Here is a 16,888-nt window from a genome sequence, read left to right on the forward strand (position 1 = left end):
AGAAGAGAAGAATCCTTGGAAAAGACCCTGATGTTGGGAAAGATTGAGGGCACTAGGAGAAGGGGACGACAGAGGACAAGATGGTTGGACAGTGTTCTCGAAGCTACGAACATGAGTTTGACCAAACTGCGGGAGGCAGTGCAAGACAGGAGTGCCTGGCGTGCTATGGTCCATGGGGTCACGAAGAGTCGGACACGACTAAACGACTAAACAACAACATAATATTTGGACTTTCATGGGATTCTTTTGCAAAGAGTCTGTAAAGAAAGTAGAAATGATTGCATTAGGCCCAAGCACATGGTTTGCCATTCAGTGTTTCAACTGTAAGCTGCTGTGGGCATCTGCTTGTGAAGCGGGAAATAAATTTTGTTAAATAAATCAAGAAATAAGGAGCAGGGAAGGAAGAGATCAAGGAGTGGTAAATAAGTAGTGAGGGGGAAAGCGAGGTGTGGAAGTAGTAAGGGGGAAAGCGAGGTGTGGTATAGCCGTCGTTCCCAGTGAAGCTGGGATTGTTCAACCACGGTTTTGCTTGAAAATGTGGGTATTGAGGGAGGAGAAAGTGACGGTGTTCAAGGAATAAGGAAGTTCCTAGGCGAAGGAGGCAGAAGGGAATTGTTGGCAAATGACTCTGGGTAGAATAGAGCAAGTGAAGGAACTATAATTGTGGATAAGGAGCAGGAGAGTTTTCAGGGTAAGGTCTAGAGAAGGATACTGGAGCAGAGGGTTCAGGATAGAGGGGACAACTTAATGGAAAGAGAGTAGCCCAGCATCGATTTTCTGAGCAATCTGAAGTGAGAAGAGAAACAGCAGGAAGGAAAGCTTCAATGAGGAAGGTGCAGAGATGAAGAGCACCACTTGAAATGCTCCAGCAAAACTTCAAAACCCTTAACTAAGGGTTTGGGTAAGCTACATGGACAAAACTGTAGTGTAAAATGTGTGTACAGAGGGGTGGGGGTGGGCTCCTTCTGATTTGCAAGTGGCAATGGTCTGTTTCAGATCAATGTCTTTCCCTTCCTTTCTGAATCTTGAATGTAAGTTGCTGGCAACCTGGAACCTTTTGTACTAATATCGCAACGCCGGTGTGTGTTCCTTGTAGGTCCCAACTGTTCTTTCTGGTCCATTGAGACTGCACGCTTCCAACCCCAATTTGTCCACGTTAGATTTTGGCGAAGAGAAAATTTACTCTAATGGTTCCGAAACAACATCGGAATTCTCTAAAATGCAAGAGGACTTGTGTCACATAGCACACAAAGGTAAATGGGATTTTGCTCACAGTGGCAATTTTTTTATATAAACAACAACATGGAAGTTAGAGGTGGGGTTTGTGAGAAATCCAGTAAAAAAGTGGTGTGCAGTTAATGTTGTAAGAATTCAGTTGCTTTTAAAATGTCCCTTGCACAATGAGTTATCAAAGTATGGAATTGTGATTTGAGCTTTGGACCTCCTTTTGAATAGCTTGAACCAGACTAATTATTGTTTCTTTCAGCCTTATCTGATTTAATGCATAACTTTATGTATGCGCACATATTAAGGAGGCATCTAGAAAAGAATGCTCTGGTCCATTTTGCAAATCCTCCCCATTCATCATAATTCTCTGAAGCTGGCCTTCATCCAACACCCCTCATGAATATTTGTGGCAATCTAATCCATTTTTGAACTGTTTATGTAAGTCTAGGGAATCTTCTAACCTGAAGAGCAGTTGCGAAAGCCTTTATCTGAAAATGCAGCTGTATATTGCATCTGGTTTATGTGTACAGATGTTGAACGTAGCTTCCTGAATTTCAGACTTGGCATTTGTGATGTAAGGGGGTTGCTATGGTAGTAACCTATTTTTAGTGGATGCAGAATAGGGGAAAAAAAATCATTTTAAGGCGCTATGAGGCCAGCTCTAGCTGGCACTAGTCAGCCCTTTTGCAAGATTAATAAATAAACCAGCAGCTCACACTTTATTAGTACGTCTGCTAAATCATACCATCTGTATTCATTTGAACAGTGTTCTAGTTGCAAAGGGAAAGGAAACCTTGGAAATGACATGAGATAATTATTCAAGCCTTTTATAAAAAGGATTTAAAAAAAAAACACACCATTTCATTAATCACAGAAAATATTCTGTTACTTTTCCCACCTCACACCATCTTTTTTTTGTAGGTAAAATGCTGGCTTTTTGAAGCTGCTTTAAATCTCCATGTTGCTTTGCATGATTAAATCCATTAGTTAGTTCAGGCTTTGCTCAGGGTTAGGAGGTGAAGCTGTGTTTGTGCAGAATCACAGAATTGTAGAGGTGGGAGGTACCCCCAAGGGTCAAAAAGTCCAACCCCCTGTGGTGCAGGAATCTTTCCCCCCCAACATGGGACTCAAAAACCACCACCTAGAGATCGAGAGTCTCATGCTCTACCAATTGAGCTATCCCAGCATAGGGGAACCTGGGTGGCCCTGTGGTCTAAACCACTGAGCTTCTTGGGCTTGCCGATCGGAAGGTTGGTGGTTCAAATCCTCGCAACAGAGTGAGCTCCCGTTGCTCTGTCCCAGCTCCTGCCAACCTAGAAGTTTGAAAGCACACCAGTGCAAGTAGAAAAATAGGTCCCGCTGTGACAGGAAGGTAAATGGCGTTTCTGTGCACTCTGGTTTCTGTCACGGTGTTCCGTTTCATCAGAAGTGGTTTAATCATGTTGGCCACATGACCCAGAAAGCTGTCTGTGGACAAACGCCGGCTCCCTCAGCCTGAAAGTGAGATGAGTGTCGCACCTCATAGTTGCCTTTGACTGGACTTAACCGTCTAGGGGTCCTTTACCTTTACCTGTCATCGGTATAATGATGAAATACTTCATTATGCACCCAGAGAAGCCGTGCCTCAGGGGTATCTTGGTTCCTCCTGCTGCCATCCCTCCCTGTATCGTTGTTAGTATACATTTGTAGTCTGTCCCTCTTACAAAGGATTCACAGTTTCATATAAGGACTGAAACTGTGACCTAGAGCCCTGTAGCTGTCATCACATGGTGACTTTGAACATTGACTTCAGCTGGAAAAAGTGCCCAAATGATGAGATTACCATTAGGCAATGGGTAGTTACATCATCCAGGTCCACCATTAGCTGCTGTTACATATTTCCTGTATCTTGCAGTGATAACATGCCAAGTTATTTTTTTGCTCAAGGCTGCAGATGTACGTAACATGAAAATAACTAACCTAACCCTTAGCTTTGCATTCCTTACTTGCTGTTCATTTGTATTTTGTTGTTTAGAAAATGAACACACCGAAGATCAATGCTCTTAAAACTCATTTCAGTTTAGGTGCTTACTGCTTTTCATATTGCTGAGAAGCAGCCTGGTGCAGCAGTTCATGTTGGACCTAGGCTCCAATCCCCACTTAATCCTATCGCACAGAGGATAGAGTGGGAATATAATGCCAAATACAGATACAAAAGTTATCAGATCAGTAGGGAAGCCTTGCAAACAAGCCCACAAAAGTTACTAAGCTGCAGGACTTCTCTTAGCCTGCTAAGAAGCCTAGTGCCTAGTGTCAGGGGCAGCAGATCCCTCTGTAAATCCAGTCATCCAATTTACTTTTTAACTGCTCGTATGTTTTTAGCTTAAACTGTCCTCCTTCTTCTATCAAAATATCTCTATATTTTGGCCATCTGGTTTCCATATTCAACTTTTTTTGAGCCTTCGCCTCTATAGGTGAAATCCATTTAGGTGTTTTCCTTTCTAATAGATCTTTATATCTATTCCACACGTTAAACAAGGACTTTCTAATTATATGATTTTTAAAACCTTTATGACCTTTGACCTTGTCATACCATAAATAAGCATGCCATCCAAATACATTGTCGTACCCCTCCAAATCCAACACATCTGTATTTTCCAACAAAAACCACTCCTTCAACCAGCAAAAAGTAGCTGCTTCATAGTAAATTCTTAAGTCTGGCAGGGAGAAGCCCCCTCTATCTTTGCTATCTGTTAAAAGCTTATATTTAATTCTGGGTTTTTCCCCCTGCCATATATATTTCGAAAGTACCTTTTGCCATTCCTTAAAGCACCCCATTTTATCAATAATTGGCAATGTTTGAAACAAAAATAACATTTTTGGCAATACATTCATCTTTACTACAGAAATACGGCCTGACAAGGACAGTTTTATATCCGACCATCTATCTAGATCTCGCTTAATTTCATTCCATACCTTTACATAATTTTCTTTATACAAATTCAAATTTTTTGATGTCAAATTTACACCCAGGTATTTCACCTTTTTCACAAAAGACAAACCAGTGGCCTCCCTTAAATCATTTCTTTCCTCTGATGTTAAATTTTTATCTAACACTTTGGTTTTACCCTTATTCAACTTGAAACCTGCGACATTTCCATATTCTTGAATCAAATTCAGTGCTTTAAGAAGAGGAAGAGTAGAAGAGTTTGGATTTGATATCCCACTTTATCACTACCCAAAGGAGTCTCAAAGCGGCTAACAATCTTTCCCCTCCTCCCCCACAACAGACACCCTGTGAGGTGGGTGGGGCTGAGAGACTTCAGAGAAGTGTGACTAGCCCAAAGTCACCCAGCAGCTGCATGTGGAGGAGCGGAGACGCGAACCCGGTTCCCCAGATTACGAGTCTGCCGCTCTTAACCACTACACCACACTGGCTCTCATTTCTGATTTCTGGTTCTTGTAAAGTCAAAACCAAATCATCCGCAAAGGCTTTTAATTTAAATTGCTTTTTCCCTACCCCCACCCCTTTAATCTCTTCCTCCTTTCTAATCATTGACAATAGCACTTCCAGGACTGAAATAAACAATAGGGGTGATAGAGGGCACCCCTGCTTGGTTCCCTTTTTTAAAAAATGGAACGCTTCACGAATTTGCGTGTCATCCTTGCGCAGGGGCCATGCTAATCTTCTCTGTATCGTTCCAATTTTAGTATATGTGCTGCTGAAGCGATTTTTAAGCATTCAAGGAATATAAGCCATACCCCCAAAATAAGACATAGTGATAGGCGCAGCAGCAATGCCGGCTGCGGCAGGAGGAGGAGGAAAGAATAAGACATCCCCTGAAAATAAGCCATAGTGCGTTTTTTTGAGAAAAAATAAATATAATAAGTGTCTTATTTTTGGAGAAACACGGTACATTCTGAGGTTTTTTAATTGTGGATTTCCCGCTGTTCCTAGAATTGTGCAAAGCAGCAAGATAAATAAATAGTAGGTTGCATTTCCATACTGTTCATAGAAGACGGAAAACCATCTCTTCTCTAGCCAGCATGGAAACTTGAGCTACCAATTGCGCAGGCAAAGGAGGGATGGATTGCTCTGTCTCTTGTGTCAGCTCTTGCATTTCCATATTGACCACAGAGGGAACAGGCTGGTGGGGTGGAGCGATTTGCTGCTTCTCTGCCAGCCTGCTCACTCACCTGCATGAAATTCATTAAAGCTGCCAAGTGAGTAATTAAATACAAGGCTTATCTGGTCTTGAGCAAATAATCATAATCATTGCCCACAGTTGCATTACATTGTGGATTTTGTGTGTGTGTTTATTTTATGAATCTGTATCCCCCCCCTTTTACATTAAAATCTTGCAAAGCACATTGCTTAGTATTTATGTAATCAGCAACAGAAATGTTTCAATTCTTGCTTTTTGCCATGCTGTGTTTGTCTCTCCAGCTGCTCTTCTGCACACATTTTGCCCTTGCGGTTGTGTTGTTTCTGTAACTTTGACTATTTTCTACAGTGTACTTCACCTTAAAGTCGGCTTTCAGTGCAATCTCGACGGAGAGAGAGAAGCTGCAGCAGATGTTTGAACATGATTCGGCCTCATCTCCATCTGCGCAAATAGCTGGACTGAAGAATGCCTTATCATCTGTAAGTGACCCACATGGATTGCTCTGATGTTCAGAGGCATGCCTCATAAATCACTTGCTTATCTCGTTTGATCTTTGCCTGTGTTTACAACTCACTGAAATGATCCATCGAATGCATGAGGAGCCTTTCGTGTCCTGAACCTTTTGATGTGTGCATATTCATTTCTTTCGGTCATGAGTTGTCAGTCATTAGAATGCCAGGTTGCATATGAACAACCTTGTATGTCTAAGGGGTGTTCAAAGGAGATGCTATGTTTGTCTGTGTGCTGCACATACAGATTTATGTTGCAAACCCCTAAACCAACCTTCCCCAACTTGTGGTCCTTGAGTTATTTTGGACCAATAATCATGCCAGCACAGCTAATGGTTGAGGATCATGAGAGTTGTGGTCCAAAACAACTTGAGAGCACCAGGTTTGGAAAGACTCTTGTACGCATCGTGTGAGCAGGTCTTGCATTTTCAGCAATGTTGCGTCCCAAGTGTTTCCTTTTCCCCCATGGGAATGAATGATAGCCATTCTGCTACATGGCGGAATGAGAAGTAGAGCAGTTGAAAGCAACAGTAAGGGCTACTTGAGAGATGAATCTGATTATGTCCAGAGTGTGTTCCCAACACACTTAACTGTGGCTCGGATTTTAGCCCTTTTTTCTTTGCTTTATATAGTTCATTGAGAGATACTGAGAACTATCTGCATAGCTCTGGTTTATGTTCTGCTTCTTGGTTGAGTCTGCTGTTTTTCTGGGCCATGGGATCAGGTGACAGAACTCAAGGCGGCTTTATAATACACATATATTGTAATATATACACATAGGGAGATTTTTTTTTGGGGGGGGGGTAAAGTAGACCAAACCAAGTGTGTCCGTTGTTGGAATCCATCTGTCTCGAGAGACAATAGAGTGCACCTCCAGGGGTGAAGTTAAACTGCTGGAGAATCACAGCGCCTGTTGTGGCTGCAGAGACCAGTTATTCATAACTGCTGCCTCCAGCATTGCTTCTGCTGTGTTAGGAGCACTGAAGTGAGCACAAGCCTGGGCAGAGTGTATGGAGGTCCTGGGTTGTCCAGATGGCAAGACCCACCCACTCCGGCTTCGCTTGTGGGCCAAAGGAAAGCTTAGCAATGCATTTGGCGTCATCGTGGCTACAGGAGTTGGAAGAAGGAGATGTACAAGGTGCCATCCAACTGCCTTAGGGACTCCACTCCAGATTTGTGTAGGGTTTACTCCTTAACCCTTTCTTCTCCCCAAAATATCCCACAAGGCAGTGGGTAGGGATTTTTCCTCGGGGTTTACTCCCAAAGCCTTTCTCACCATTGAGTATAGCTGCAAAGCAAGTGGAGGTTTAGGCTCAGAGTTCTCCTTCTCCCTGGTATCAGTGATGGATTTTTCAGCATTAGTTTCTTACTTGACAGATGCAGTTCGGCAATAGGGCCCATGGCTCTTGCTCACTCTTCCACAGTCTTCATGCAGAGGCTGCATTATGGAGGATACTCAAACTCTGGATTTTCTGCATTGAGCACTAGAGGCCCCCTATAACTCAAAGACTCTAGGCAAGCAAAATGTGGGCATTGTATAAATATCAATAAACTTACTCAGTACCTATAAATTAGTTTTTAGAAATGGTGGGGAATTAGTCAGCAACAGATTAAACTGAGTATTTCTCAAAGCCCATGTAGGTGTAGTTCATTTTTAAAAGGCTGTTTTACTTTTATTGTGAAGATTTTTTTTATTTTTATTCTAAAAAACAACAACTACAACTCATCACTGGAACATCTAGTATGTTCCCTGTCTGCAGTGCTCTGTGTTGGGTAGAATGCATTTCACACTTTCTTTCTTTTTGTGATAACAAAATCAGACAAGGTTTTTGCTAACTTGATGCTACTGCCACTAGACAACCTGGACCTTAAAACCAGATTACTCTTCTTCCTTAGATGCTCAATGACATTCTAGCATTCACCTGCTCTCCTTGCTCTGTTCTCTTGGCAAACCTACCATGTTGGCTTACAGCTTAGGTCCTGCTTTGGAAACCAGCCTGAGACCTGGGGAATATGAGAAGATGACTTACCATTTTATGTATTTTTATTACATGCATGGCTTTCTTCCCAGGAGGCATCTCAAAGTGATTAGCAGTGAAGTTTGGCTGTAGAATACCTTCTGCTTGGGCTGTCTGTGATGTGAGTCATCAGGTTAAGGGTTGTTAGCTTTGACAGGGGAAAGAAAGGCATCTGCTGCTCTCCTAGGTTAGAACATATGGCGTGCACTTGTAGTTGGAAGGCAGGAATGAATCAAGGACCGGTTAGCTTGACAGAAACGCATATTCAGCTGGAGTAGATGCAGAGTGGCAGCTACTGCTCATTTGACAGTTGCTTTCTGAACACTTTCAAGGTTGCAAGCATTTGGCTTTATCTGTACCTTAGGGCTCTGTGTGGAGCAGGATGAACTGGTAGGATCCTGTAGATCCAGGATCCAGCTTGAAGGGGGTGGGCCCTTTTTCATGCTCCCCTTAGGTATGTCACTGAAGCAAATAAAAAACCAAGTACATCAGGGAAAGGGGTTCTAGACCAGTCCTCTAGTTTTATACTTGCTCGGAAATGGTTGTGCAGAGAAGAATATTTATTTAAAAATAGCACTCCCTATCTGAAGGTATGCTTTCCATTTACCACTTCATGACTCTTATTCCCTCTTTATGTAGCTTGCATTTACTGTATAGGCCAGGCATGAATCGGAGGGCATCACTTCCAAGCACTAGTTCAAGTTCAGTTTCTTAGCCATTTTAGCCATGGACTTTTGTAAAGATGGATGAGGAAATGGCAACAAGCAACGTTAAAATTTTACTCGCTTTCTAGAATAAAAACAGCCGTAGAGTGCATAAAAGTGTTATGTATGGGAAGATTACTGTTCTTCAAAGGTCCCACGAAATCGAATTATAAAATCATTTAAAAACACAGTACCATTAAATCCCACGGCAAAGTAACCCCGCGCTAATGCTTCGTCCCATTTGTCTGGCTTAAATATTCTGCATCCTGCAGCTCTTGATTGCTGTACTGTACATTCTTGTTCTGGATGCAATACCTTGGCTTTTGTGAAGAGCTTTAAATGTGTGTTCGGGGGTTTTCCATAGAATAAAAACTCAGGCTGAGTGCCAAACTATTCAGCCATATTTTACGGAACTCTGTTGGAAGCACAGCCTTTCAGCTGCCTGTTTCTCCTTTCAGCTCTGCCCAGCCTTGGCAAGCTGGCATTTGTGCCTGAACCAGCAAAAATGCACAGGGGTTGTCAGTGGCAGATGGTTTCTCCCCCAAAGCAGGAATGCTACAAGTCCCACACAGACTTCTTAAGAAACTTCTTTCTGCTCCATCTTATCAAAAGCTTCTCTACTAAAGTTCCACCCATAGGTAGATTCTATCAGCCATAATAGCTAAATTAAGCTTCCAAGATCAGGGACATTATATCTGCAGAGAGGAGCAACAGTGAGTGTGGAACTAGATATGATTTGCCCTAGGCCCTAGTAGGACAACTAGTGAGGTGAGGTGAGACTATTCTCTGGACAACAAAGCAGGCACAAGGTATGGGTGGATTTCAAACCCCGAGCAGTTATCACTCTCTTCCCTGCCATTTGTTGCAGTCAGACATGCTCTGGAGTTATTTCCTCTCCTGCCCCTTTCTGTACAAGAAAAATGAGTTCAGGCAGTGTTATGAAGCAATACGGCAGGCATTTTTTCCTGCAACACGTCATGTAACTTAGCAGGATTCATAGCCACGAGGCACAGTGATGAAGTACTACCAGAAAATATTGTTTCATACCACATGTTTTTCCTGAATGTTTTAAGACTTGGTGTTTGGTGCTGTCTATTTAAGACACTCGGTCAAGCAGATTTTGTTGGTTTGTTTTTCTCTGTCCAAACATATTGGGAGGGAAGGTGAGCACCTTCCTTTTTCTTTCTTATCTCAGAAAAGAGCATTTATATTCTTCCTTCTCTTACTCTTTCACAAACAAAGTCTGTGATTATTGAGAGAGTAGTAACTGGAAACTACCCTGCACACAAACATATGCAAAGTGCACTCCAATTCTCTCCTTTCTCCTTGGTTCATAGTAGCTACAGCTAGTCAGTACGGCCAGATCAGTTACCGTAAACAATGGCTTACCTCCGAAATGGTTTGGGAGTCCGAAACAGGCCTTAGAATACTGTTTCAAGCTGCTGAATGCGCCATATTGCAGCTTGTTTTTTGGCCATGTAAATCTGCAGGCAGTGTTTTTTGTCTGACAAGTCACAGACAAGAAATGGCCTTGAAACACCTGGATGTATTCTTAGAAGAAATAGTGACTATAGCTAAACGTCTCCAGGAAATGCTAGGGAGGAAGAAGTGCTTGGCAAAAAAAAGGTGTAAACACGGTTGGCCCTGCCAAATGCCCCCCAGGAAGGAGAGGATACAATTCAAAAGCAGTTAATGAAAGTGGTCCTCTGGCGTTATTCCCAGCCACATAGGAAAGATTTGATGCCTGATGAGAAATGGATGCTTGGATTACCCGGGTAGGGAAGGAGACCCATCCCCCTTAACTACTGACTGGTTTCGAAGGCCACAGAAGGAAGGGCTGTGATTTTGCTCAGGGAAATGGAGTGTGTTGGGTTTCATGTTGGGCGCTCAATAATTCTAATACTCTGGTAAATGTTAGGTGTACTTCAAGCTATTTCTCCCCAAAGAACTATCACATTCAGTAAATAGAACTGGCACCAGCCAGGGAGCCAAAGCCCCTGTTTACTGCTGGACAGTTTTGACAGATTTTAAAACGTATTTTAAATTGTCTGTGTCTGGGGGGCAGGGGGCGGGTATTGATAGAAGAATGCGGTATCTTGATTTACAAGTGTTAAAGGAGGGCTTCAGCATTGCCTCCACATTCATAGCTTCTTGTTGACATCTAAGGTTATTAAAAGCCTGAAACAACAAATGCCATGGCATTTTCCTTTGCCGCTTCTTTAATGGCAACATCGAGTTGCTTTGAAATTTCGTTCTGTATATGTAAAAATGCCTAAAGATGGGACATGAGACAGAGTGGGCGAAAGAGTGGAATTTTATTATCTTGAGAAGAGTATGGAGCATCTCTCAACTATCTCAAAAATAAAATAAAATATGGAGACAGGGCGGGGATCCTCTGACCCAGGGGTCAGCAAACTTTTTCAGCAGGGGGCCGGTCCACTGTCCCTCAGACCTTGTGGGGGGCCGGACTATATTTTGAAGGGAAAAAAATGAATGAATTCCAATGTCCCACAAATAACCCAGAGATGCATTTTAAATAAAAGGACACATTCTACTCAAGTTAAAATACCAGGCAGGCCCCACAAATAACCCAGAGATGCATTGTAAATAAAAGGACACATTCTACTCATGTAAAAACATGCTGATTCCCGGACCGTCCGCGGGCCGGATTTAGAAGGCGATTGGGCCGCATCCGGCCCCCGGGCCTTAGTTTGGGAACCCCTGCTCTGACCCCTGAGCGGAATGCTTTCCATCCAGCCACCAGGACTCAACTACCTTTGGGCTACTGAGAGAAAGGAATAATAATAATAATAATAATAATAATAATAATAATAATAATATATTATTATTATTTATACCCCGCCCATCTGGCCGGGTTCCCCCAGCCACTCTGGGCGGCTTCTAAAAAAACAGAAATTCTAAAATACAGAAATCCATCAAACATTAAAAGCTTCCCTAAACAGGGCTGCCTTGAGATGCCTTCTAAAGGTCTGGTAATTGTTCTCTTTGACCTCTAGTGGGAGGGCATTCCACAGGGTGGGTGCCACTACCGAGAAGGCCCTCTGCCTGGTTCCCTGTAACTTGGCTTCTCGTAATGAGGGAACCGCCAGAAGGCCCTCGGAGCTGGACCTCAGTGTCCGGGCAGAACGATGGGGGTGGAGACGCTCCTTCAGGTATACAGAGCCCTGATGTGGATTGGGAAGCTGAGGTGGCTGATACAAGGGCTCTAAACCTTTCCCCTCAGCTAGGATCTCAGTCCAGATTAGGGGGCCCCACGCCTGCTGATTTGCATTGTCCAAAAAACAACCCCATCGATGCAAAGAGATCCCACAGCTCAGTTCCTTTCAATTCAAATCATTCTGGATCAGGCATCTGTTATGTGCATTGGTGAAAAAACCCCAATTGGAGTGTGTGTATTTTGTGTGTTTAGGTAAGTAGGTATGGATGGTGTCAGGGGACCTTCCTACAGGGAGGTTTCCCCCACTCCTGCTGACCAGCACTTCGCCCAGTGAAAGCAGCAGCAGCAGCGGGTCAGAGGGGAGGAATGAGGAAGTTAGTGGGATGGAGGAAGCAAGGCTCAGTGATGTGGGAGAGCCCTTGCAATGCCTTGACCAGCAGGTAGAGGGGAATACGCAGCCCCTTCCGGCGCCCGAATTAAGGCGCGCCACCAAACGTAAGGTCGGGAGGAGGCGTTTCGGGGTGCCCAAGCTCTTATGCTGGTCACATAACAGGAAACGTCCACTCCTGGATTCTGTTATCTCTGCACTGTAAATATTATGCACAATAAAACCGTTAAAGACAAGCACGGACTTGGGCATCTTTACTCGAGAGTAGCCACAACAACACCATTACAGTTGGCTAGTTGGTTAGATGGATGGATGGATGGATAGATGCACAGACAGACAGACAGACAAACAGACAGACAGAGAATTGTGTATTTGTACATAAAGGAGACTGAGTAGATCAAGGATTCCCAACCTTTTTTTGGCCATGCCCCACCTAAGCATCTCTAAAATCCTGTCATCGTCGTCCTCCCAGTGACATATAATTATTATTCAAAAAGTGAACTCCTATTCACGTGGAGGAGGCCTAAAAGGCCATTAACTGTTAATAACTCATTCTCGAATTGCCCCCCCCCCCAAAAAAATCAAATTGCCCCCCTGCGGGGCATGTGCCCCACATTGGGAACCACGGGAATAGATGGTGGGTCAAGGGGGTGTTCTTGTTGAGACAGGTTGATAGGGATGGTGCTTGTGAGTGTGAGAAATGCCCACATTTGACTCAACCCCTGGGATCCAACCCCTGACACATTTCCCCTGAGCTAAGATTAGTCTGTAGCTGAATATAGATTAAACCACATTAATGGGCCATTTAAGGTTGTCAAGTCCTAAACTGACCAACTTGAGAGCCCAGGGGATTTTAGGACTGCACATTGGTTAATAGCATGACTTGCAGCCACAACAGGTTGTTTTATTGCCCAGGTAGAAAAGGTTTAACCCTTCTCTCCCCAGCCAGGACCCTGCCGATGTGATCCTGTTGCGGCAGTGAGTCTGAAGGGGGAAAGTCTTCCTAGTGCCAATGGGAGTTTTTTCCATTGCCTCTTGCAGCATGTGGGTCACTTTTCATCAAGTAGGATTAAACTTTACCTCCTCATGCACTGGAGTACCAATGAAAATCCAGGGATTGGGCTTATTTTTTAAAACAACAACAACTTGATATTACAGTTAGGCTCCAAGCCTAAAGGGAACTGGTACCTTTTTTTATCTAGATGCATTTGGGATTGTGCTAGAAATGACCCCCTAAAGATCAGAGCAGAAGTCTTAATTAACCCATTTTTGCCTCACCTGATTTTATCAATAAAGGAGGGGCGGACATAGACACTTGGAAAATTCAGATGTTTTCAACTTTTCCATCAAGTTGAGATACCGTCCAAGCTCTGAAGATCTCAGGACATTTGTTATTCTGGGGACAAAGTCCCATCCATAGAAGTTTCATAGAATCATAGAGTTGGAAGGAATTCATGGCATTTGCAAGTGCATTTCAGAATCCACACTTCTGGTTGCCCCACCGCTTCTCCCTGGGGAAACCCGTGGTTTTTTGTGGAATTGAAGCAAATGGCAACCAGGTTTTCTGTGGATTTAGCACTATAAAGAGCAGGCTTTCGGGGGCAAAAGCGGCAGGGCAAAGGCAAAACCGCTTGCAGCCGCTCATGGAACTACATTGGCTGCCATTCATAGAATCATAGAGTAGAAAGGTACCCCGAGGATCATCTAGTCCAACCCCCTGCAATGCAGGAGTATGCAGCTGCCCCATATGGGGGTCAAACCCACAACCTTGGCATTATTAGCACCATGCTCTTAACCAACTGAGTTAATGCTACTTGTCCAGAGCTTGACAAGCAGAAGTGTGGGTGAGCCCTAAGTTTCATTCAAAATATGTCTTTTAAAAAAATAGCTAAGTAGAATAATTTAAAAATATAAATTCTCAAGTGATTCATCACACTTGCCCTAAAAACATATTCTTGTTTGAGGAAAGCAAGTGTTTACTCCCACTTGCTGAAGAGGCATGTTTGATCTTGCCCTGGTTATTCATAAATCAATTTTAATGTCAGTTCCTTATTACCATCTGAGAGTGCTTTCCCTGTCTTTCACGGGCTTTTGTAATGGGTTTGGCTACATGCCACTGCCACTAGAACTTTTCTATAGAAGCAGGGCTGGTTTATACTTAGTAGGCCTTACACTTTTAACATGCTGTCTTCTCCCGTCCCCTTTAACTGGTCTAAATTTGAAGATTGACAGGAGAAATGTCACCTTGTAAGTGACATTTTCACCTAGACGCAATAATGCCCATTATAGTTTTCTAACGCAAAGCACAGTAAGTGCTCACTGGTAGATGTTTAGTTATTTGGTGCATGGTGATCTGCAACAGAGAACCCTGTGTAGAACATAATTAACCAATGTAAATTCCAAAGTAGTTAGTCATACAGTATTCCGTTCTAAGGAAGCCAAAGGAATGTGAGGAAATGGGTGTTGCAATGGTTTGAGACGAAGATATAACCCAAAAAATAACATTATTTTTTTTACCAAGTACAGTGGTACCTCTACTTACAAATAACTCTACTTACGAATTTTTCTACTTACAAATGGAGCTCCGTCTGCCATCTTGGATGCGGTTTAGATAGGATTTTTTCTACTTACAAATTTTTAGATAGGGTTGCTTCGACTTACGAATTTTTTCTCCCAATGCATTCCTATGGGATTCGACTTACAAATTTTTTCGACTTACAAATGTGTGTTCGGAACACATTAAATTCGTAAGTAGAGGTACCACTGTATCTAATGAAGGGCTTATCTGAAGTCACTTGCTATGTCTTCTACCTTTGTACGTTCCAAAGGCGAACTTCAGTGTCTTCAGGTGAGGCAGGGCACACAATAACCACTTTAAATGTTACAGTGTGCAATAGGAGTACAATACAGTGGTACCTCGACTTACGAACAACTCAACAACCGAATTTTTCAACTTACGAATGGGGCAAATGGCCGCACGCTTACTAATTTCTCGACATCCGAACGGAAACCGCGGCGGTTTTAGATAGAGTTTTTTCGACTTACGAATTTTTAGATAGGGTTGCTTCGACTTACGAATTTTTCCGTTTCCAGTGCATTCCTATAGGAAATCGCGTTTCCAATGGCGCTTTTCGACTTACGAATTTTTCGACCTACGAAGGTGCCTTCGGAACGGATTAAATTCGTAAGTCGAGGCACCACTGTAGTTTCATTTAAGCCCAATGTTAACCGCACCTTTTGTTTCTAGAAATTAGTATAAAATATGTAGCACAGTAAGTTTCTAAGCAACTAAAGTGCAACTCCCCGTCACCTAAATCTGCTCTTTACTTTAGAGGAAAGGAGAAACTCTTTGAATTAATTGACGGTGCAAAAAGAGCCATAAAGAAACATGTGGGGTTGGGTTTTTTTTGCCTTTCAAATATCTTTAGAGCACTAGACTATCTGTGTTTTGAACCATAAAGGCAACCATATAAGATCAGCTGAGACACCTTAATAGCCCAAATGTACTTTTTTTTTGTCTTAAACATTTCAGGCCATAGCACAAAACACAGATCTTAAAGACCGGTTACGCAGAATACATGCCGAATCTGTGCTTCTTGATTCAGCAGCTAATGCAAAATCCAGCCCTGATTTGGCAAAGGTGGGTATAGATTTTTCTGCCCTGGTTTGGCAAAGGTGGGTATGGATTCCCTGTCCTTCTGCAAAGCTGCTTGCTGCATCTCCCCACCCACCCACCTCAGCCCAACCAATGCCTTGCTTCTTTTCCCACCCTATTCAGCTGCTCCTTTTCCTGTGCTTATGACTCATCTGTTGTGACATGAATTATTGTGCATACTTCCCATAGAACAGCTTTATTTCCAAGCATGTTTTTAGTGCTTTTTGCTGACAGCCTAGTAGTTGTTGCCCTTCCGCTGCTAGAATTTTGTTAGCAAAAGTTGTCCTGTCATTTTCTTTGGTGTCGCTGAACAGTTTTGTGTCTCTAACTAGTTTTCTATAGTTCCTTCCATTACAGCTTTTGCGCACGCTCTCTCTCTCTCACACACACCCCACGTGTCATGAGACACGACTTGCATTCTGTTTTGTAAATAGCCAAAGTAGAATATTTCAACACTGCTCATCAGCCTGAAAAACACATCTCTCAAAAGCTACTGAAAAAGAAAGTGCTATAATATGCCAATGTGCCACCACCATGCCAGGTTTTGGAAGAATAAGGTGAAATCGCAAAGCATCACTGGAGCTGCAGAGTCTCCCTGCCAGTAGCCAATTTTACCTCTTTGCTTGAATGTCTTTTTGGCACTTGCCACTGCGATTTCCATCAAGCTGAACAGAAATATATTTATAAATCGTAGCAGGTAGATGGTGGCTATTTTAATATGAGGGAAGCAGGGCTGTGTTACTTACAACACACTTTCTAAATTTTGACTAGCGCAAGAACTTAGTCTGATCATATGTAATAATTTTTGAGGAGCCAGATAGAAATTGGTAGGCTGATTTAACACTGATTGACATTTTGAGTAAACAGGTGGTGCCAGTGAGCACCTCATGATTAAACTCTGGAACGTACAGTGTTACGACTTGGAAGGGAGGAAAGATCGAAAATTAATGGCCTTGTTTGCACATAGTGCTGGGCCAGTAGTGCTTCCTATGTACTTTTTTCACTGATAACACAGAGACTTACAGTAACACCGCAATCACAAGAGGCAGCAGAGAATGCATTCA

At 42.9% G+C, this 16,888-nt stretch overlaps 1 protein-coding gene and 1 non-coding gene across 7 annotated transcripts in view; one reads left to right on the top strand and one right to left on the bottom strand.

Moving 5' to 3' along the window:
* Positions 1-16,888, top strand: part of OSBPL3 (oxysterol binding protein like 3) — a 96,692-nt gene that overhangs the window by 57,252 nt on the left and 22,552 nt on the right. For 5 of the 6 annotated variants that reach the window (XM_060280714.1, XM_035129222.2, XM_060280715.1 and 2 more), the window contains 3 exons: positions 1,097-1,253; positions 5,721-5,851; positions 15,702-15,809. In XM_060280714.1, the coding sequence (XP_060136697.1) occupies positions 1,097-1,253; positions 5,721-5,851; positions 15,702-15,809 (396 nt within the window). The remainder of the gene's footprint in view (positions 1-1,096; positions 1,254-5,720; positions 5,852-15,701; positions 15,810-16,888) is intronic. The other variant, XM_060280717.1, reaches the window with a different exon arrangement.
* On the bottom strand, positions 4,835-4,937 carry LOC118092400 (U6 spliceosomal RNA). Its single transcript, XR_004693515.1, has one exon. It is a non-coding gene; the product is annotated as a U6 spliceosomal RNA (small nuclear RNA).

This window comes from Zootoca vivipara, chromosome 12, assembly GCF_963506605.1.
Source record: "Zootoca vivipara chromosome 12, rZooViv1.1, whole genome shotgun sequence".
NCBI lineage: Eukaryota > Metazoa > Chordata > Lepidosauria > Squamata > Lacertidae > Zootoca > Zootoca vivipara.